Genomic DNA, 22,495 nt, shown 5'->3' on the forward strand with positions numbered 1-22,495 from the left:
TCAATTTTTGAACTACATGGAGGTTTTGTTTTCATGGCTTTGTTTAGCATCTGTTTATCATGTTTTGGTCGTGTAAACAGGATCACAGGATGGATCCTGACCTTTGATCCTGATTACAAGATCAAACGAATCAGGATCAGAGATCAAAGATCAAAGGCATGTTTGAGTTCAATTTCAATTCAATTTCTATATATTACACCAAATTACAACAGAAGTCACCCCAATGCACTTACCCACCCCTGTGCAAGCGCATTGGCAGCAATGGCAAGGAAGAAACTCCATCAGGCGCTTTTTGATTGTAGGAAGAAACTTCAAGCAGACTAGACTCAGAGGGTTGACCATCTGCTTTGGCCATACTACCAATAACAAAAATCAAATAAACAAAACACAACAAAGAACTATCAATCATGCAAAGACGGAGATGATAGAACTAATCATCTAGACCTTGACCTTCTCATCCATACATGTCCTTATGAGATATCTTGCTGACAGACAGGGGACTGTATTTATGGACTGTATTTATATGCTTTTCCATCTGCATCAGACACTCAGAGCGCTTTACAATAATGCCTCACATTCACCCCGATGTGAGGGTGCTGCCATACAAGGCGCTCACTACACACCGGGACCTTGCCCAAGGGCCCTTCATGATTTTCCGGTCAGGCTGGGATTTGAACCGAGGATCCTCTGGTCTCAAGCCCAACACCTTAACCACTAGACCATCACCTCACCAATGCACCAGTTTCCTTTCCTTTCAGAGAAGTGTGGCTGAAAACTATACAACAATCAACAAATGGATTTCTAATTAAATGAAAGGCCTCAAAGGGCTGACGCATATCCTGCTTGAGATGCCCTTCCTGATCCTGACACAACTCCACCTTACATGGAGAGTGGGCAGAGAGAATGGTGTGATCTTCAACCGGGAACCTTCTACACAGAAGACAGAAGCATTATGAGGTCATTCTTACCAATCAATCACAGATATTTTGCTTTCCATCTGGGCTTCTTGGTTGTTGAGAAAAACAAAAAGGTATTTTGTGGAACATGTTTCCTTTACTTTGACGTTGACCAAACCACTGCAAAATCTTATCACATATCTGCATGTCCATCCAAGTAATATTCCCACCAAGTTTGAACCATCTAGGGAGGGGTGTTATTTAAAAAAAATTGGAAATCAATAAATGTTTGCATGGAATATGGAAATATACACGGAATAAACCATAGCAGGATAAATTTAGGGTCATTTGGTTCCAAAAACCATATGGACAGAGCGTTTGAAAATTTCAAGTAACACGTATGTGGTATATGTGGTGTTGACGTAGAAAACCACTCTGTTGCTTATAATTAGTTCATTGTGGCCATGTCATTCTTTACATGTGATGATTCTACTCAACTGATGTTCCTGAAATAAAAACTACATAGATTTTGTTTGTTACAATTGATCGTAACATATGTACTGAAATTAGGTTTTTTTGTCAATTACTCTTAAAAAACACCAGATAGGCTTATTGTTACTATAGAAGCTGAATATAAACTTGGGGTCAAGCAACATTTGGAGCCAAATTTCAAGTCTCTAGGTGCAGGGGTTCTCAAGATATGACATTTTTGTTGATATTTTTGGCAATTTTTGAATCCAATATCTTCACTGGCTCCGTCCATATGGGTTTTTGGAACCAAATGACCCTAAATTTATCCTGTTATGGTTTATTCCGTGTATATTTCCATATTCCATGTAAGTGATGCGGAAGGAGTTTAAGGGAGGAGAAGAGGGAGGGGCTATAAACGGACAACTTCACAACACTCAGACGACATTTACAACATTTCGTCCAGTTCGCTTCTCGGTTGCCGGTAAAGACTTTTCTTCACAAAGGTATGCCTAAAAAAAAAAAAAAAATAAAAAAAAACACAGCAGAAGTCGTGACCTTTCGTTTGTTTTTGAACTTTCGCTGCATTTCTTTGTTAAACTTCGTAATTGGGAAAAAAAAGTCTAGTTTTTTTTTTTTTTTTTTTCTCCTGACTTCATGGAGGACGCAGAAGGTGCTGAAACTGCGTAGCTGCAAAAACATTAACCTAATAATTATTAAGCGGTTACTAATTCAATAAACGACAGAGAGAGGTAGTATTTAGCCCGTCGACGACACTCGTCTCGGTAGTTGTGATTAACGGGTTAGCTAGTATTTAGCGGAAAGGTTCTGGACGATAACGTCACTTTTGATTCTGTGCCAAATCTTAGTCAAAACGACGACTTTCTCTTTCTTTGTATTTCTGTTTACTTTTCACAGCACGTAACTTTTTTGGAACTTTCGAACAGGAAAAACAGACTACGTATTGTAAAATGTGCTTCTTTTTCTCTCGCTGTTTCCCTTCCACATTTTTAATTGTTGTATTTTTATGGTGTGTTTTATGTTGTTGTTGCTAAATAATTTAAACTTATTCATTTATTTATGCAAACTCGCTTCCCTCCTGGAAAATTATTATCTGTTTATAAAAAATACTTCCTTCTGTATTCCTACATATATATAAAGGGTGGTCCTCTACAGTAATTCAAAAATAAAAATGTGACTTTCTTAAGGTGCTTCCTGACAAAATTCTTCATCCTGATGAGAAAATGTTTTGTGCAAAATTTTATTTCAATACAACTATTCTAACCACTGTTGCACTTGGGGTGGAAATTGCAGTGGCTGAGCATTTTAGCGCAAACCAGCAATAGTAAAGTACCTGTTCACAAATGAAATAGAAATTGAAACAATCCTTTCTCCTTTAACTGACCATACAGGAAAGATTTTAAAAAGTTTTAAATGTCACTGTCCACCTATTTGGTGAAAACAAACATCGGGAGTGGCGTTTGGTTCCGATTTGCTTCACCTCTGGAAACTGGCGTCCATGCCACTCAACAACTTGCAGGAGGTATTGTCACTGCTGTTCATCCTTCGTTAGGAACCTGCGGTAACAACTGGAATGATGGGTCATCCTCCTACTCTGAAGTGTCCTTGATGAGGAAGTCCATGTTGAATGCTTCAAAAATGCGATGTGAGGCAGCTTTAACACAGTCTGCCACTAATGAACTAATGTTGGGTTGGTAAGGTTAAACCTTACTTGTGTGAAGTGCCTTGAGGCAACTTTGTTGTGATTTGGTGCTATATAAATTATATAAATAAATTAAATGTATCCAGTCCAAAACCCAAAATGTCACTTGCATGTCAAAAAAAAAAAAAAAAAAAAAACAGGGGCAGGGCGGCAGTGGTTAATATTTATCAAATCTCATGAAATTTCACCCCCTTTATTTTTACCCTTTAAAAGGAGCCAAAAAATGAAGAAGCACCTTGAAAAAGTTGACGTTTGTTTGTTGGGACCACCCTAATATAATATGTATGTATCCCTTCCGTTTTGTAAGTTGTTATTATAATAATAAATCATTTTATTTATGTCTTTAAAATTAACGTCCCTTCTGGAACATATGTCTAATGAAAATGATTTGTTTGTGATTTAGGAAATCAGCCCTCATCAGCCATGGGTCTGGAGGGGGGAATGAAATGTGTCAAATATCTGCTTTTCTTTTTCAACTTTGTATTCTGGGTGAGTAAATACTTTTTACTTGTTTAACTATTGCTACACATCATCCACACATATATACACATGCGTGTGTGTATGTGTACACACATTACACGAGGGGCAATTGAGAAGTCTTGAGCCTGACCCAGAAAAAGTAGGGCATGTTCCTCCATCTTTTGCACTCTGAGAAACCAGTATTTGTCAGCATTGCACCCAGTGAATTAAAATTTCACATATTCTCAAAAATGTTGGTTTATGTGTGTGTCTGTGATTATTTATATATATATATACACACACATATGGAAAACAGTTTAAAGGTGTTTTTGTAGTGCAGACATAAAAATAGTAATAATGATGTGCTGTCATGATGGAAATTTAAAGATGAATCACTTGATCTTTCTAGCATTTTAATTTGGTCTTTGCTTAGTTCGTCTCTTCCCCCAGTCCTATGACTTTAACTAGTCACACAACACACAAGTTCCTCTTTCTGAACTGTAATTTTACACTGGCTTAACAGGTTGGTTCTATCGAAATAGTGATGAATTCAAATATTAAATAGATTTCTAGGGTGGCAATGTTAATCCACTAACACTTTGGGCATGTAACACATTTGTTTACATCTACAAGATAAAGGGAAAGGCACAGAGTGGGTGACTAAGGAATGTAAACCTTGTGACCAGATTTCAAAGTGTAACCATATCATATGACTTTACCAGATAGGTTTTTTTTTTTTTTTAACAGCCCTCTTCAGCAGCCTCTTCGGGGCTGTAGAAGCAGAATTTGCACACAGAGTTCATGTTATACTGAATAATACTCAGATAATCATCTCAGCCACATGTCACGTGGTTGTCTCACAGACAGGAGGAAGTGTGACAAAGCTGTGTTTATTATGTTGAGTGTTCACATAAGAATAAAAGAACATGTAAAAAAATAGATGGGCATGATTGTTTTGCACTATTCTATTGCAAGTTTGATTTGATCTTCTCCCTCTGTTTGACTTTCTGTTCTCTCCTTCATGTTTTCCCACGTCAACCATTAGCCACCTATTTGACTCTAGGGCAAATATTGACATGGGTGGCACCAATAAGGACAGGTCCTCAGCTGCTGCTTGGGCTGAACACAAATTTTTAAAAGGTTTAAAAGGGCTCCAAAACCTCCGTCTGTAAATGGATTTCCATCAAAATGTGTTTCCATGTTCCGTTTATTCCATCATATAAAACTGCAGGGTTCTCCCCAGACAGTGGAATAACAGAGCCATGGCGTTATCTCATGATGCTTTAGCATGGGATTTGGTGGTAATCTGACTGCACGCAAACCTGTTTTTCAAGGGAAATTTCACATAAACAACTTCAGCTCTTTTATTTTATCCTGCTTACATCCAAATGATATAAACCATGACAAAAATGCAAGCGTTACACAAAGCCCGATCAGAGGACAATCTCTGCATTTTTTTTTTTTTTTTTTTTTGTTTCATCTTGGCGGTGACCACAGTCCATGTAGTTGAGGAGGGGTAGCCAGAAAAACAACCTAACATACGGGGCGCTATGATTGCCGGACCATCCGGAGTGAGGGCACACCGAGCCACCATGGAGGCCAAGACCGGTGCACAGCCAACTTAAATGACATTGTCCGTCATGGGATCATCCAGATCGGAGGATAACAACAATGCTGCGGCCCCTCTGACAGTGAACAGGGAGGCCTTTATGAAAAAAATGGCAGAATGGAAATTGAAATTCTTCAGGAACTGAGACATACTTTCATTCTTTGCAATTTTCATAATGAATAGCAGCGTGCATTTTTTTCCATTCTTCTATGTTTTAAAGGACATGTCGCACCAAAATCACATTTCCAAGTGTTTCTGGCAGCGTTTCTTTGAGGAAAACGTCCCAGTGCACAATTGAATGGAATGTAGTTGTAAACATTAAGAACGGATCCACAGATTAATTGCAAAGTTTCCATAAGTGTGATAATTTCATAAGTGTGTTAATTTTGATGCAGTCACAGTGAAAGCAGCTGCTTTTCACTGTGACCAGACTTGGTGCGCGTGCACGTTTTGTTAAACAGTCTGCTAGAGGCTCAGCTTTGTGCACGCTTATACTATTTATTTATTGTTTATTTATTTACGTACTGTAAATGTTGTCATTGATATAACTGTGAAAAAAATAAGAAATACATCTGTGTGATCAGACAGCAGAGAAGTCTATGTGCATGAGTGCGGTGCCTGCTCCTCCGTTACAGAATACATTCGCACACATCAAGACAGACTTTCAAAGTAAAATAAAAATAAAGCCTACCAGCTCCACTGACAAGAACAAAATACAAAAGGGGGAAAAAAAACTGAAGAAGGCACTCACCCACTTGTAGAATGATTTCTAAATAAACAATGTTTCCATCCCCCAAGGGTTGTTATGGTTGCCATCTTGGATTTCCAAAATTGCTGACTTTCAGAAATTATCTTTTCACTTTCTTGGCTTCTGGTTATTTGTGGGACAACTTTATGGTGAGCAGTTAACAAATAACAGCACCATTCTTGGTTTAAAGGTTCATAACCTTGTTACAAATTCCAAGAAGGAAAATCCAAAATGGCAGCACGCACCATTACTGTTCATCGGCTTCCATAATTAGTGCAGGGGTGGTGGCCAAGTGGTTAATGCACTTGGTTTCAGTGCTGAAGGTTCCGGGTTCAAATCTCACCCTTGCCACTTTTCTTCATGTAATGTGGAGTTGCGTCAGGAAGGGCATCCAGTGTAAAACCTGTGCCAATTCAACATGCAGATCCACCTTGGAATTGCTGTGGCGACCCTGAGTGCAACAAGGGAGCAGCCGAAGAGACTTACTACAACTTCCATAATTAGTACTTGGATCCTTGCCCTCCATATTTTTTAGTCACTTGAATCATGAACTTCGTTTAACCAGAAGTCCAGAAAGTGAAAAGGTAGTTTTGAGGTTTCCATTTTTTAGAAATCTGAGATTTATTTTATTTTTTGCATTCCTCATTTCATAAGCTTTCTAAAAATGTATAGTTTTACAAATCAAAAAAAATAAATACATAATCTAACAAACCTGTGACTCATTGCATAAATAATCTGATTATAAAGGCCACCAAATGTTTTGGGGTGAACTCAAACCAACAAACTGTATAAGTTTGTTGGTTTGAATTTCAAATTGAGGAACCCCAATTCCTCACTTATTGCTGCATGGGTTGCGTTAACATCAATATTTTTGATTGAATTATTATCATTATAATTAATAATCGCATTGATTCCTCATGGCCACGATGAAGAATCAATTGCTGATTCTTCATTAAAAAAAAAAAAAAAAAAATCACAGCAGCTGCAGCAGATGTGGACTCTGTGTTGGTAAAAGTTCTCAAATCCAAAGGTATCAAAATTATGGGATTATTCCAAATAGGCTCAAAACAAAAAGGTGGTTGGCACAATGTGCAAGGTTTCATTGGTATACAAGAGCAGCATCAAACTCATTATTGTGTGGGGACAGTTTTGCCAGGTCTGTGATTTTCTGTGGAATTGTGCTGCTTGTGAAGTATTGCAAATTTTACTGCAGTCTATTTTTGGGAGGGAAAATAGGGCACCACAGTCTCTTTTGAACCCTGTGTGATATCGCCGCATTTGACCACTTATGGGTCCCATTATGCAGTATTCACCTTATTCAACCCTGCCCACTCTTACAACAGAGGCATTTCCGTTTTGTCTTAGGCCTTCTGCTGAGTGGTGATTTCAGTATAGAACAATGGAAGTCATTCCATGGGTAGAACAAAAGCCTTTTTGAAAAGCTCAAAGGAACGACTCTGGCTCACCCATGGGTCATAAGAGTGGGAAGATGACATGAAAAAGTGGCCCTCGATTATTTTTTTACCCCTTTAGCGCCCACCCCTCAAACGAGACGGTGCTCAATTAGTCATTTTTATTAAATGCCTAATAGGTCAAATTTGTCATTAGTGGAATTACAGTTTGTAGGTGTTGGTGGGACTAAGTAATTTATGTGCATCTTGTCCTTGACTGCTCTTTGTTTCTACATTCTTATATCATTTAGTTTAAAATAAGTTTCCCCCTAACATTAATACTTTCTTTGTTATAAAGGCAGTATAGCAATATTTTATTGTTGTTGCAAGACTTCTGCATGGAATGTCCAGAGGATTTCCTTGTCTGCGTTGTTTTATAGAAATAGAATATCTTTGTCATTGCACGAGTACAATGGAATTGAGGTTGAGACTCTCATAGTCAGTCCTGTTTAAAAGAGACTAAAGTCAAGCAGCAGTGGGCGTCGGGAATAAGCTCCAGGCAAAGCAGATTTTACTTCAGGTTAATTTTAAGTTGTGGCCTGGATGTCTTAGGTGGATGTCTAAAGAAATGGTGAGTGGAAAGGATCCCCCCCCCTCTTTCACTAAGAATGCAAAAGAATTACATGTATGCATTGTGAAATTATAATACAGAGGAAGTTGTGTGTGTGTGTGTGGTGGGTGGGGGGGTTGCATACACAGCAAACATAACATTATGCTCACTTGCTGTTGAGAGCTGGGCTCTGTAAATACAGGAAGTATATTCATGTGTTTTGTCATGTGCTGACCTTGGTTTTTGCTACAACTATTTTTTTTTCATAAATATTTTTGTTGAAATTTTGCTTATAAAACAAGAAATAACAATAATAATAAAACAAACAGACAAAAAAATTAAAAAAAGCACTCACAAACATAAAACCTCCCACCCCCCACCCAAAGGCACACAGTTCACTCACGTTAAATTAAAAAGTTTACATGTCGAAGTTTTTCACAACGCGAAGAAAGGGCAACCAAATGTCTTTAAAGTCCTCAAACATTCCTTTAGAAATGTAGCTCAGTTCTTCCAATGCCAAGTTGCTGGACATCAGTTTGATCCATTGACTGACTTTTGGTCTCTCCATTTCTTTCCAGTTTAAGGCAATTACATGTTTGGCCTGCAATAAACAAAAATTTACGAGTTTTCTTTCATTTGACGTTCCTTTAAAAGTATTTGGAATGATGTGTAGGATACAGAATTTACTGTCCATTGGCATACTACAGTTAATTAAATCAGAAATGATGCAAGTAATCTCCTTCCAAAACTGAATTTCTACACACTGCCACATGCAATGAAAAAGAGTGCCCTTTTCGCTGCTACACTTTACACAGACATCTGGGATATTAGGATTGAAATAATGGAGTTTTACAGGTGTTATATAAGTTCTAAGTATCCACTTATATTGTAGTAGCCTGAATTTAGTGTTGATTGTTTTTGTGCCTGAAGACAGGCTTTACTCCATTCCTCCACAGAAATGTCAACTTCCAAGTCTGTTTTCCAGGCCTGCAGATATGGTATTTTCTTTAGATGAATCAAGTAGAATACTATAGAATTTGGAGCGGTGGCCTCTGCTTTTATGGTGGTTAACACAATGATTCTCTATGGTAGATAATGGAGGCTCAGTGGTTGTTTTGAGAAAGGTGGTTATAAAACTTCTGAGTTGTAGGTATTTAAAGAAGTGTTTCTTCGGCAAATTAAATTTATTTTATCAATTGTTCAAATGACATCAATGTTCCTTCACTATATAAGTCTTTAATTTTACTTAGACCTTTGTTCATCCATAGTTTAAATCCCATGTCTGCTCTTCCTGGTTTAAACAGATTGTTACCCCAAATTGGTGACAAACCTGAGAGTTTAGATTCTTCATTTAGTACAGTGTGTGATTGGTGCCAAAATTGATATAGTGTTACGGAGAAAAGGGTTTTTTGTATTTTTTAGTAAAAAATTAGTTTCTGCAGAATAGATGTATGATTTTAGTGGTAGTTCTAATCCAGCATTTTCCAGATGTATCCAAGATGGGGTATCAATGTCAGAAAAGTAAAATGTAGCAGCACCCAGTTGGGCTGCCCAGTAATACAGTTTGATGTTGGGCACTGCAAGCCCTCCTCGATCATAAGGCAAGTATAAAAGTGACAGTCGTAACCTTGGACGCTTATCATTCCATATGAATTTAGTAAGATTCTTGGTTTGATGTCAAGGCCTGTAACCATAAGATCGTTTATACTGGAATATTGTTCAAGCTCTGATACTCTATTTTCAAGAGTTTTAATCTTCATGTCTTTCTCCATATTTGCTGTTCAGTTCATTCACTTGGGCCTTTAAGTCTATAATTGTTTTTTGTTGGTTCGATATGTTTTGCATGTCCAGTGTTATAAAGTTCAGAGACTTCTTAATGTCCTCTAGCTCCTTTTCAATGGTTGGACTTATGCTTAAAGGGACTGATCTTATGTTTGACTCTGATGTCTCTGTGCCACTCTTTTTGGCCCCATAATGGTTAATAAGCTCGGTCCTGTTACTTATGCTAAGCTGCTAGCTGCCAGCACGCCGCCTGCTTATAGCCGACTACTTTTAGTTGCCTCACCGGTCAACCACAATGTTTCCCTGCCGGACAGCTCTCTCCGGACCAGCCACTCAGGCAGTTTTCCCCACCAACCACTCTCTCTATACCTCAGCCTCTCTCCTCCGCCATCCACTGCTACCTCGGTTAGCCCACGGGCCAACCTCGCTCCTCCGCCGCTGCCTCGGTTAGCTCGCGGGCCAACCTCGCTCCTCGGTTAGCTCACGGGCCAACTTCGCTCCTCCGCCGCTGTCTCGGTTAGCTCACAGGCCAACCTCGCTCCTCGGTTAGCTCACGGGCCAACTTCGCTCCTCCGCCCTTCTTAGATACACAAGAAAAAGATGCTGGGAGGTGCATAGGGATAGACTGAAAAAGATAGGAATTTTGGGAGAATGGACATTTTAATTATGTTTACACGGCCTAACATTGAGATTGGCATCCCACCCCATCTATCCAGAGACTCTTGTACTTTTTGAAGCAGCGGGTCATAATTTACAGGAACGAGTTTGTTAATGTCAGGAACAATTTTGATCCCTAAGTAAGTAAAACCTTCATAGGTACTTGTAAACTGCGTTTGAATTGGTGGGTTGTCTCTGTTCAACAAAAGTAAGGAACTTTTCTCTTGATTAACTTTGTAACCTGAAAAGATACCAAAAGTGTGCAGTATTTCGCTTACTGATTTAACTGATTCACCCAAACTGGTTAAAAATAGAACGATATCTCAGCAAAAAAGGGATATCCGATGCTCACACCCTCCCACCTTCATACCAGTTATATCAGGAGATTTACGTATGGTCATCGCTAGCGGTTCAATGGCAAATAGGAATAGGAGGGGGCTTAGTGGGCAGCCTTGCCTCGTTGACCTACAAAGTTCTATAGGTTTTGAAACCTGGTTGTTTGTAACAACGGTGGCTGTTGGTTTTGTATATAATAATCGAATCCAATTTAAATATGTTTCACCTAGGCCGAATCTCTTAAGGGTCTCAAATAGATAACTCCACTCGATTCTATCAAATGCTTTTTCAGCATCTAATGATAGGAAGGCATGATCTGTGGAATTTTGTTTTTTGTATAGCAAATTCATTAAGCGTCGAATGTTGTGGAATGCCTGTCTGCAAAGTATAAATCCGTTTTGGTCATTTAATATTAATTTAGGGATATAGGGCTCAATCCTCCGAGCCAAAGCATTACATAGTATTTTGTATCACAGGACATTAAGATATAGAACCATTTCTGTAGGGTCTCTATCATCTTTTAAGAGAACAGAGATTGCAGCCTGTCTTAGGGAAGGTGGGAGGGTGCCACTCTCATAGAACTCTTTAAACATTTCAAGTAGGTGAGGCATTAATTTGTCAGCAAATCTCTTATAGATTTTGATGGGAAGGCCATCTGGCCCAAGGGCGGTTCCTGTATTCATATGATTCACTGCTTCCTTCAGTTCTTCAATACTTAGTTGTTTATCAAGCTCAATTTTGCCCCCCTCAGACAGTGTAGGAAACTGAATTCGATCCAAAATCTGTTTTGTTCATTTAAATCCTCTGAAATTTCAGTTATATAAAGTTTGATAGTATTCTGCAAAAGCATTATTGATACTGATTGGATCAACAAGGTTCTCCCCACTGTCAAGAATAATTGAATTGATTGCCCTGCTTGTTTGTATTTTTTTTTTTTTTAGTCTCCAAGCCAGAGTTCCCAGCTTTTCCCCCTTGATCGTAGTATGATTGTCTGAGCCAAAGAAGTTGAGTTGCAATTTTGCTTGTGCTGAGCTCGTTATATTCAGATTTTAATATGAGAAGTCTTTTTTGCTTCTCTGCATCATCACAGTGATACAATTGCTCTTGTAAATCTTTATTTGTTTTTCAGTACCCTTCATTTCTCCAAATGAGTTTTAGATTTTTGTCTGGTAAAACTTATAATTTCCCCCCGCAGATAAGCTTTAAAAGTCTCCCATTTAATTGATACACTAGTTTGGTCTGTATTGAAAAAAAATACTCTATTTTCCCCTCAATATACTCTACAAACTCAGAAGACTTTAGCCATCTAGCTTGGAATCTAAATGGGCGAGGAGCATAGTAATAGTTTGGAAATTTGATGGATAAAACTGGGGCATGGTCCGAAAGTACAATAGACTCATAACAGCAGTCCTGGACCAAAGATACAAGGCTAGAGGAGATTAAGAAGAAATCTATGCGAGAATAGGTTTTATAAGTGCTAGAAAAACAAGAGTATTCATTCTTATTAGGGTAAAGTTGTCTCAAATTTCAACTAAATTGAGGTTGGTATATTTTCCTATGATTTTCCGTGTTTGTTGGTGAGAATTATCAGAGGTATTTGACCTATCCATCCTCGGATGAATCACACAGTTAAAATCCCCTCCTATTATGTATTGACCACTGTAAGAAGACATGGTTAAAAATAAGTGTTGATAAAAAGCTGGGTCATCACCATTAGGAGCGTATAAACATGCCAAATTCACTAATGTAGAAATAATGGTATCACTAAGAATTATAAATCTCCACTTGGATCCAAGTATTATCTCTTAGTTGGAATGGAATTGAGTTATGGATTAATATTAAGAACCCCCTTGCATGAGAAGTAAAATTTGAAAAAAGAACTTTCCTGGCCATCTGGACCTTATTCTATTCATATCTTTTTCTAGTAAATGCGTTTCCTGTAGAAAGCATATAGTGCTTTTAATTTGCTTAATCCTACCCAGCACTTGCTTCAGTTTAACAATTTTGTTAAGACCCCTAACATTCCAGCTGGAGATATTTAGAGCTAACAGACATAAGACTGAGTTGGAAATTAGATGTGGGGAAAAAACCCCTCTCATCATTATTCCCATTCACATGTAAAATAATAGAGATAGTAATAAACCACACTGAGGTGAATCCCAACATAATCCCGCCCCCATTTCCCCAAATGAAATGTGGTCTTGAACACTTCTAAGCTTGTGACTCTGGTTATATAGAAACGTGCTGACCACTCTGTGGGTAACGTTAAGCTGCGTCCTCATAATGACATCACGGGTGTCCTCTGGCAAAAAAGAAAAAACAAAGGACCAATAATATTATATATATATATATATATAGTATATATATATATATATATATATATATGATATATATATAAAATAGATTTTCAGTAATAAGAAAAAAGCATATTTATATGCCTGACCCCGTTCCAGTAAAGTGGATGACAAAGTTATCAATAACATTCACTTACACTATTGTTCAATTGATGTAGCATTACCACAACATGGAGTGCAAAGCAGTCAGTCCTCTTCACAGTTTGAGTGCGGGGACAGTTTCTTGATGTAGTCTTCTGCCTCCTGGACTGACCTGAAGACTGTGCGCCTGTCGTTGGGTGTGATGATCAGCTGCGCGGGGTACAGCATGCCGTAGCGGATATCAGGGCTCGAAGTCGGGCTTTCACTCCATCAAAGCACCGCTGCTTCTGGCGGGTCTCAGAGGACCAGATCCGGGAAGAAATTGACTCGTTGATCTTCGTAGTAGACAGTCTTCATTTTTCTGGCCGCTCTCAGGTGGCTTCTCGATCTCTGTGGTTCAGGAACGTCATAATGACCACCCTTGGTGTGGTAGAGTTGGGGTTCTGAAGTCCAATTGTATGCCTCTCCTCTCGATCACGGTGGCGTGTTAAAACAGTCACCAAGCGCCACTTTAAGCCACCTCTCCAAAAACCCCACATATCTGCACCCTCAACTTTTTCACGGCAGACCAACCAGTCTAAGATTAGAGCGTCTGTTCGGTCCTCCATTTTCATTTACTTTGCTGGTAAGAATTTCACATTTTTTTCCAATTGTTCAACTTTTCGTTGGAGAGAAGTTTCGCGTCTTCTGTTGTTGTTATGCGCCCTCCGCCTCCTCAAGTCTGCAAGCATGCAATTGTATTTCTCCTTAATGCTGTTGATAGCTTATAGTAAGTCTGCAGCTTGCTTCTCATTGTTTCCCTGCAGTGAACAAATAGCTTCAAGAATATTGCTGTTTGTCGCGGTCTCTTTTTCCACCGCTCCGGTGGTGATTAGCCTCTTGTTAGCATTAGCCTCGCTAGCTTCATTTTCTGCTGTTGAATGCGATCCTGCTTTTCCAGTCTGTTGACTTAACTTATGGAGTTTGGGTGGCATAATAGCACGAAAGGTTGGATAGATGATTAAATGAAGAAAAATAAATGTTGGTCCAGTTTAGAGTTATTTTTAGGGTTTTAGCCGGGAGCCATCCACGTTTGCGTCTTGACACTACGAAGCCATAACCGGAAGTCTTTGCTACAACTATTACCATTCTTTTCAAAGGTCTTGGGAAGAGTGGTTGTGAAACAATGTCTTGTATATTTGATGGATAATAATCTCTTTGTCTTTACAGTCTGCATTTTTACCTTGGATCTTATTGGCTAGATTAGTGCGTTTTTTCAAAAATACTTTCATTTTTCTGAAATGAAGTATGGGGTACCACAAGGTTCTGCTCTAGATCCACAATTCTCCAAATGTAGCTCCTCTTGATCATTTTGTACATAGCTGGGGCATTTATTTTCACTTATGCTAACGACCTCCTGATGTGCACGCCCTTTCCAGTCAAAATGTCTTATATTGAACGTGGAGACTTGTCTGGCTGCAGTGAAAAACAGGGTGTCTTCAGACATTTTACATTTGAGCTTTAAGAAGACTTTAGATAATACTTGTAATTAGTCTTGCCAGATGGATTCATCTGTATGACAAATTAATGCTGTCGATGGGTAAATGTGTAATTCATCAAAGTGAAAGAAATAGACAACTGGGTGTGAGGTGTGATCCACCAGTGTCATTTGAGCCGTACATTAGAGCGGTGGTAATTTTCGCTTGCGTAATATGTGCAATATAGTGTGCGTGTTGAGTGAACAAGATTTAACCAACAGGTCAGGTTTTGTCTTGGGGGGGAAAACCCCCCCAATATTCTCATTGGAGAAATTGATTAAAACTTTAGAAGACTTTATCATTGATTGAATCCAGTAATGCTTCAAAACTAGTTTCATTTATAGATAAATTTGATCTGTAAATGTTTGGTTGCCCTTTTATTTTTTTCTTTTATTATATGTAAATAATATACAATGTTATTATATTGTGTACTTATGTTCTTTTTAATTTAACGTGTGCAGCCATTCCAAGATTTTGTACAGTACCCATGTTGATTGTATTTAATGCGGCATGGTAGCTTAGTGGTTAGCACTGGTACCTCACAGCAAGGTTGTGGGATCGCTTCCCTTTCTGTCTGTGTGGAGTTTGCGTGTTCTTTCCGTGTCTGTGAGTTTCCTCCATGTACTCCCACAATCAAAAACATGCTTATTTAGGGTCTGCTCCTTTCTCTGCCCATGACCAAGCCAAATCTCTACATCTGGAGTTGGTTGGTTGCAATGTCTGAATCAGACCCGCTGCTGGTGCTCTGATCGCTTCCTCCATCTTTTATTATGAAATAATGTTGAATTTATGTTGAAATGATTGTTATACGAATGCTTCAGACATCTGTTGCTGAGCTAGATCATGACTGGAGTGCAGTTTTAAGCAGAAACGAGGTGATAATTGGTAAATCGCTGCTGACGCTCAGAAATGACACATGCGCAGTGAAGGTAGGGCAGACCGTTCTGTCAGTGATACCTGAACATAAAAAAAAAAGTTTCTGGTTTTCATTCCACAAACTGGTTCAAAGCCTTGGTTGTGTATCCACATATCTTAGGGAATTTATCAAACCAAATGTGCCAATCCACGCTTCACAATCTCAGGACTTAAATGTGTTTGTGTTTCAAGCTTTAAAAAGCTGCCAGTAGGTTACAGAGCTTCATCCTCTCATGCCCCCTACTGTGGAAGAACCTGCCTGTAGATTTTACAGAATTCCTGTCTTGAAACATTTAAGGATGAGATTAAAACATACAGGTATTTATATTTTGCTTCAATTTGTTGTTGAATGTGTCTGGCTTGCTTTCTTTTTATTTTCAGTGACTGTTCTAATTTCATAATTCTTTTAAACTTGTTTTTATTGACTCAACTGCACTTTAATTTTGACTTGAAAGTGCTTTATAAATAAAGCGCACACACGCATACATATATATATTGGGAGTGGTGGTGGGGGGGAATTGTATAGGTATCACCCTTACTGTTTGTCCATGAGTCTTGTAAACACTGTAGCTCCTAAACCAGTTCACAGCTTTCCATAAAACCTTGCACACCATTTGTAGTTGTGTATGAAGGAAAATGAGTCTCACATTTTGGCCATTTGTTTTTAACTGAGGCATCGTATATTGATTTTTGTCAGCGCTTCCTTATTGGTGTATTTCAGTATGTCATACGACATTGTATATGAAGGAAAATATTCCAGGCTACAATCTTCAAGTAGAGATAATTGGACTCTGGTATGTTGACTTTTATATGTAAGTGTGTTACATTTATAAACTGGCCTTGTGGCTGAGGTATTAAAGTGCATACCACATGCTGCTGAATGCAGCTTGCAGTATCTCCAGATTTGAATCCTGGTTGATGCGACCTTTTCTGCATGTCTCTCTCAACTCTCACTGTAGTAATGGCAGAAAACTGTACAAAAAACACAGATGTTCTACCACTCATATGTATTGTTTATAAAAATTTCCTGTGCAGTCAGTAAATTGGCAGTGTACCATTACATAACCAGTTTAATAATAAATGATCAGTGACAGATTCCCACATAAAGTCAGACTGACTCATGCCAGTTTATTTATTCTGACTGTCCTGCCTGTTCTCCTCTTGATGAAGTCTGTTGAAAGAAGTACTGTTTGCTTTAGAGCTTGATAATCTCATCTGATCATGGTCAAATAGTTCATCCACCCAACACTTGGAAAAGAACCATTTAACCACTGTATCACCCCACCCAAAAATACCGACACTGCAGTATCACAAGTCTGCATGTGAATATTTGCCATGCACATACAGGAACTGCAGAGTGTTGCAACTTCCTTCTGTATGTTTCACACTTTGTGCCAAGTCATTCTTGCGTACTTGTGTTAACGGATAATTTGTACTTGCTTGCATTTCATTAAAACACATTAGGAAAAAGGATATAGTCAGAAATTTGTCTCCTTTCTTTCCTGCAGGCATGTGGTCTAGCAATGATTATTGTGGGGATCATCGTTCAGGTGACTCTGCACAACACCTTAATGATCCGTGATCCATCAGCCTCAGGAGCCCCCATCGTGATCATTGTAGTTGGTGTGATTATTTTCTTCATCGCCTTCTTTGGCTGCTGTGGAGCCTGGAAGGAAAACTACTGCATGGTCACCATGGTAACTTGTCTAGATTACTGCTGTGTCTAATCACAGGGTGACAAAAGGGCACATCATAGTTCAGTGTAAAATCTTACTTTGTGCAGAATTAGACATGTGCAAGATATTCTAATAATCAAACGTGTCATTCTTAATTTCTGTCTTTCTCTGCACTCTTGTCTCCAGTTTGCCGTCCTGCTCACACTCATTATCCTCATTGAGATTGCAGCAGCCATTACTGCATATGTCTTCAGGGGGAAAGTGAGTGGGACATTTCTGCTTCTTTGTCTCCAAGTGCCTGTCAAAGGCTTGGTTTGATTTGAACTCTGTGCTGTCTTCCTTCCATCCAGATCAAAGGTATTGTCAGGGATAGCCTCAATAACATGATTGAGGACTACAACAAGAGTGTACCTGGATTCAGAGACACTGTGGATAAGCTGCAGGAGGGCGTGAGTAATGCATGAAAGCTTACTCAGGGTATTTACTTAAGTTTGACAACACCTTTACACAACACCACCGCATCCTGTTGGTCGGTGTTTCATGACATCACAAGGTTCCCCCTCCACTTTGGACAGTTGACACTAATTGGAACATTTCATGGAAGCATAACAAAAACCTAGAGCTGTTGCCTCTTTGAATAGATCAGTCAGAAATGTTAAAACTTTTAAGCAAATATTTGGGATTTCTCACAGACTATTTTTAGATGCTTTGGGGTTACCGTAATCTCTTCATTTGAGACAAAAATGTAATTAATCTGTGCAGCATTGATTTAGAATGCAAACACCGTCATGGGCTAACCATCTGTATAATGTATCGGAATGGGACAAATGAATACTGCTCTAAACCGCACTGCTGAATAGGCCATAAGTGTCATTAGAAGCGTGTAGTAGCATAGAGAGGGTCCCAAAATGTAAGTTAACTTTTTAAGAACAAATTATACTGTTAGCTGCTTACTTAGCCTGCAGTCCATTCAGTGGAATTGCAATATGTGCTTTGAGTGTTTTTAGCTTGCCAGGTGTCAATTACATTATAAGACTATGTTTATGTTCTAAATCAATGTTTCAGTTATTAATCAATTAATTATTTATGTGAGTGCAAGGATTAGCCCCCAAACATCAAGAAATAGATCTTAGATTGAGAAAAAAAATGTTGACTTGTTCTCTTTTTTTTTTTCTTTTTTTTTTATTTAACTGGTTTATTTACAGTTGAAATGCTGTGGTGTCAGCAACTACTCTGACTGGGATCACTACGACCCTGAGACTCACTCAGTGCCTGACTCTTGCTGTGTGAATGTCAGTAAAGACTGTGGAATTGAGGCCCTGTCAAAGCCTACCAAACTTCACAGTAAGGTAAAGCACTTAGCTGTTGACCATTGATCTTCCAAAATGGAATGCCCCCCCATGCTGCAACTTTCTTTCCTAAACACTAAACAACTGTCACTTGAATGTGGAGACTAACTGGAGTTTCTTTTCCCCTGTGTAATCCAGGGTTGTCAGGCAGCTTTGGAGGAATTACTGCAGAAAAACATCCAGTGGGTGATAGTTGCAGCTCTTGTAATTGCTTTCTTGCAGGTACGTATATCAAACTAAAACATACTCTCAAAATATTGAAGTTTCTGGTTACGCCATTTTACACCTGATCACCTCAGGCTTCATAAAGTCGTGATGCTCACAAACTGTCTGAACTAACAAACCACCATTCTGCTCACAGTGGGTGACAGCACTATGTATTTGAATGATGATGTTCATTTGGCTGCTCCCATTTTGTTTGGGGTCACCACAGCGGATACAGCCAGATCCAAATTGGCATTTGGCACAAGTTTTACGCCGGATGCCCTTCCTGACGCAACTCCAGTGTAACCTGGAGAAACACACACAGCCGCTGGTGTTCCAAAGAGGTCTCCCATCCAAGTACTAACCAGGCCCCGCACTGCTTCTGAGATCTGATGGGATCAGGCTTACACAGAGCAGATCGGCTTGCACTATGTATTTGAATATGGCTCTGAAAAGCTATTTATGAAAAATAAAGTTGGGACGTAGGCTTCACGTGTTGATAGATGCAATACCAACACCAAAATAACCCGCTATAAGTTAAAGCTTTCTAAGAGCCTGAAGGTGCCTCTTTTTTTTAAAACCTAAAAACAGATACTGATGTGATTGTGGAGGTTTAATTTTATTTTTGATTACACATGCATCAATGTTGGCCTGAAGAGAGTGAAAGTCTCAATTTCAGATGTTAAAGAAAATAATGTTACTACATTAAGTACAGACTCAAATTATGAATGAGGTTTAATAAAATTGTCGTCTATTCAGAACACTGAGTGGTCTTTGTTTATCGCCGACGCATCAAGTTCGATCAGTCCGTCAGTCAGCCGAACGCGGAAGTAACGCTGTGCTGATCAGTGACCAGTGTGAAGTAGGTGCACAATGAGCGTGTAGTGTAAGGGAGGTAACTGTGTACTCTTTCAACTTTTCCCTCCAACAAATCATAAAAACCGAGACGGTATCGAAGCGCAGTCGAAGATTTTACTTACGCACATTTTCATTGGTTATTACAAAGCTATGACCAATCAGCGCAAAGGTTATATATGCGTTTCTCCCACCCTTACATGTATGTTTGTTGACAAGTGCCATGCTGAAAGTGGAGAATGCTGAATCAAGTAAGTCTACGTAGTTATGAAAAATATTTTGGTCACAAAAATACACATGTACAGTAGATGGTCTTAGTAAGGGTTTACAGTTGAATGTTTGAGACATACTGCTTTAAGTTTTCTGTTTTGACGCTTTGATGTCTTCCTTGGTCTACCAGTATGTTGCCTTTAACAACCTTCCCATGTTGTTTGTATTTGGTCCAGAGTTTAGACACAGCTGACTGTGAACAACCAACATCTTTTGCAACATTGCGTGATGATTTACTCTCTTTTAAGAGTTTGATAATCCTCTCCTTTGTTTCAATTGACATCTCTCGTGTTGGAGCCATGATTCATGTCAGTCCACTTGGTGCAACAGCTCTCCAAGGTGTGATCACTCCTTTTTAGATGCAGACTAACGAGCAGATCTGATATGATGCAGGTGTTAGTTTTGGGGATGAAATTTTACAGGGTGATTCCATAATTGTTTCCTCAGAATTGAGTGATTCCATATTTTTTTCCTCTGCTTGGTCTAAAAAAGTAACCGTTACTGACTGCCACAATTATTTTTTCTTGATTCCTTATAGTGTTTCTTAAAGCCAGAAAGTTGTCATTTGAAATGACTTTAGTTTTGTGTCATGTCTGTGATCTGCTTTTTTCTACAAAATTAAACAACTGAATGAACATCCTCCGAGGCTGGTGATTCCATAATTTTTGCCAGGGGTTGTATGACCACACCAGTATAATGCAATTTCAACAATTATTCCTGAATTCAACACCCAGTACTCAACTCAGTGGCTCATTAATTTGATAGCATTCAAAACATTACAGTTTTTAAAAATACATTTGTATTTACTCCCTGGAAATAAGTAAGTCACTGTGTGATTATCACCAATGCAACTGTGTGTCAAAATTAATCCGAATGCAAGAGCACAGCACATTCTCTGTGTCAGAAATAGATAACACACACACACAGTCTGTATGTTTTGCATGTGTGTGTGTGCGTGCGCGCGTGCACGCACACACGCTTGCTTTACTTGTGTATTTTTCTTTTATATCTAAAAGAAATTAATGGACTGTAAAGCCAAATGTTACAATAAAGTAAGATAAGCTGAACTTATCAGTCCATTAACAGCTTCTTAAGGATATGGGTCATTTCTTTGTTTCTTTTTTTATATTTCTACTGCACATGAATCATACGGGTTCCAACACAAGCTGACGTTAACAACTGAATTAACTTGAATTGAACTGAGTAATACCAGATGCCACGGTAGATTTATGGTTTGCACTATTGCCTCACAGCAAGAAAGTCATGAGATCACATCTTGTCTGTTTGTGGCCTCTGTGTGTGTGTGTGTGTGTGTGTGTGTGTGTGTGTGTGTGGTGTGTGTGTGTGTTGTGTGTGTGTGTGTGTGTGTGTGTGTGTGTGTGTGTGTGTGTGTGTGTGTGTGTGTGTGTGTGTGTGTGGCTTCGATAGAGAAACTGGAGAGAGCTGACATTTGCCATTTGGTATGCTTGTGTATTTTGGGTCAAGGATGAACGCTGCAAAATAGAAAGTTTGTAGGACAAATGTTTTTGGAGAAATTAGCAATTTATCTAACCAGTAAACGATGGACATGTCCTACAATGCACCATGGGAGTTCAGGGTTTTAAATGCTGTTATTGTGGTTCATGTTAGTTTAACAGTGTTGTTAGTGTTATTGATTTATTGTGTTTTTGTAGTTCAGTTGGTTTTGTCATTTTAGTTAAGTGTCATGTTGCTGTTAGCATGAGTGAGTTAAGTGTCATGTTGCTGGCACCATGAGAGAAAAGTGTATTGCATTTGATGTCTTCTGCCACGTCTCTGTTTGTGCTTGTCTAAAAATAGAAGCAACTGCTAAGCTCTCCATGCTCGATCACAGACAAACTGTGGAGAGCTGATATTTGCCATTTGGGTCAAGACTGAACGCTGTGAAAACAGAATATTGATAGGACTAATATTTTTGGAGAAACTACGGATATTAGCTAATGTTGCTAATTACATTCTGGACTAACACACTGTAATTCCCCAGGCTCTTTTATGTAAGATTCTGCCCCTACCAAAAACCAAACCATTATACAACCCCTGGCAAAAATTATGGAATCACCGGCCTCGGAGGATGTTCATTCAGTTGTTTAATTTTGTAGAAAAAAAGCAGATCACAGACATGACACAAAACTAAAGTCATTTCAAATGGCAACTTTCTGGCTTTAAGAAACACTATAAGAAATCAGGAAAATAATTGTGGCAGTCAGTAACGGTTACTTTTTTAGACCAAGCAGAGGGAAAAAAATATGGAATCACTCAATTCTGAGGAATAAATTATGGAATCATGAAAAACAAAAGAACGCTCCAACACACCACCAGTATTTTGTTGCACCACCTCTGGCTTTTATAACAGCTTGCAGTCTCTGAGGCATGGACTTAATGAGTGACAAACAGTACTCTTCATCAATCTGGCTCCAACTTTCTCTGATTGTTGTTGCCAGATCAGCTTTGCAGGTTGAAGCCTTGTCATGGACCATTTTCTTCAACTTCCACCAAAGATTTTCAATTGGATTAAGATCCGGACTATTTGCAGGCCATGACATTGACCCTATGTGTCTTTTTGCAAGGAATGTTTTC

The 22,495-nt window shown here is 38.8% G+C and overlaps 1 protein-coding gene across 1 annotated transcript; it reads left to right on the forward strand.

The window, feature by feature from the left end:
• Positions 1–1,766: 1,766 nt before the first annotated feature.
• LOC117512828 (CD63 antigen-like) lies at positions 1,767–18,867 on the forward strand. The gene is made up of 7 exons (XM_034173067.1): positions 1,767–1,870; positions 3,491–3,576; positions 17,055–17,243; positions 17,409–17,483; positions 17,573–17,671; positions 18,428–18,571; positions 18,710–18,867. Exons 2-7 carry the CDS (start codon positions 3,511–3,513, stop codon positions 18,809–18,811), a joined length of 675 nt encoding a protein of 224 aa, XP_034028958.1. The 5' UTR covers positions 1,767–1,870; positions 3,491–3,510; the 3' UTR covers positions 18,812–18,867.
• The last annotated feature ends 3,628 nt before the right edge of the window (positions 18,868–22,495 follow it).

The sequence above is a fragment of the Thalassophryne amazonica genome, chromosome 6 (assembly GCF_902500255.1).
Source record: "Thalassophryne amazonica chromosome 6, fThaAma1.1, whole genome shotgun sequence".
In the NCBI taxonomy this organism is placed as follows: Eukaryota; Metazoa; Chordata; class Actinopteri; order Batrachoidiformes; family Batrachoididae; genus Thalassophryne; species Thalassophryne amazonica.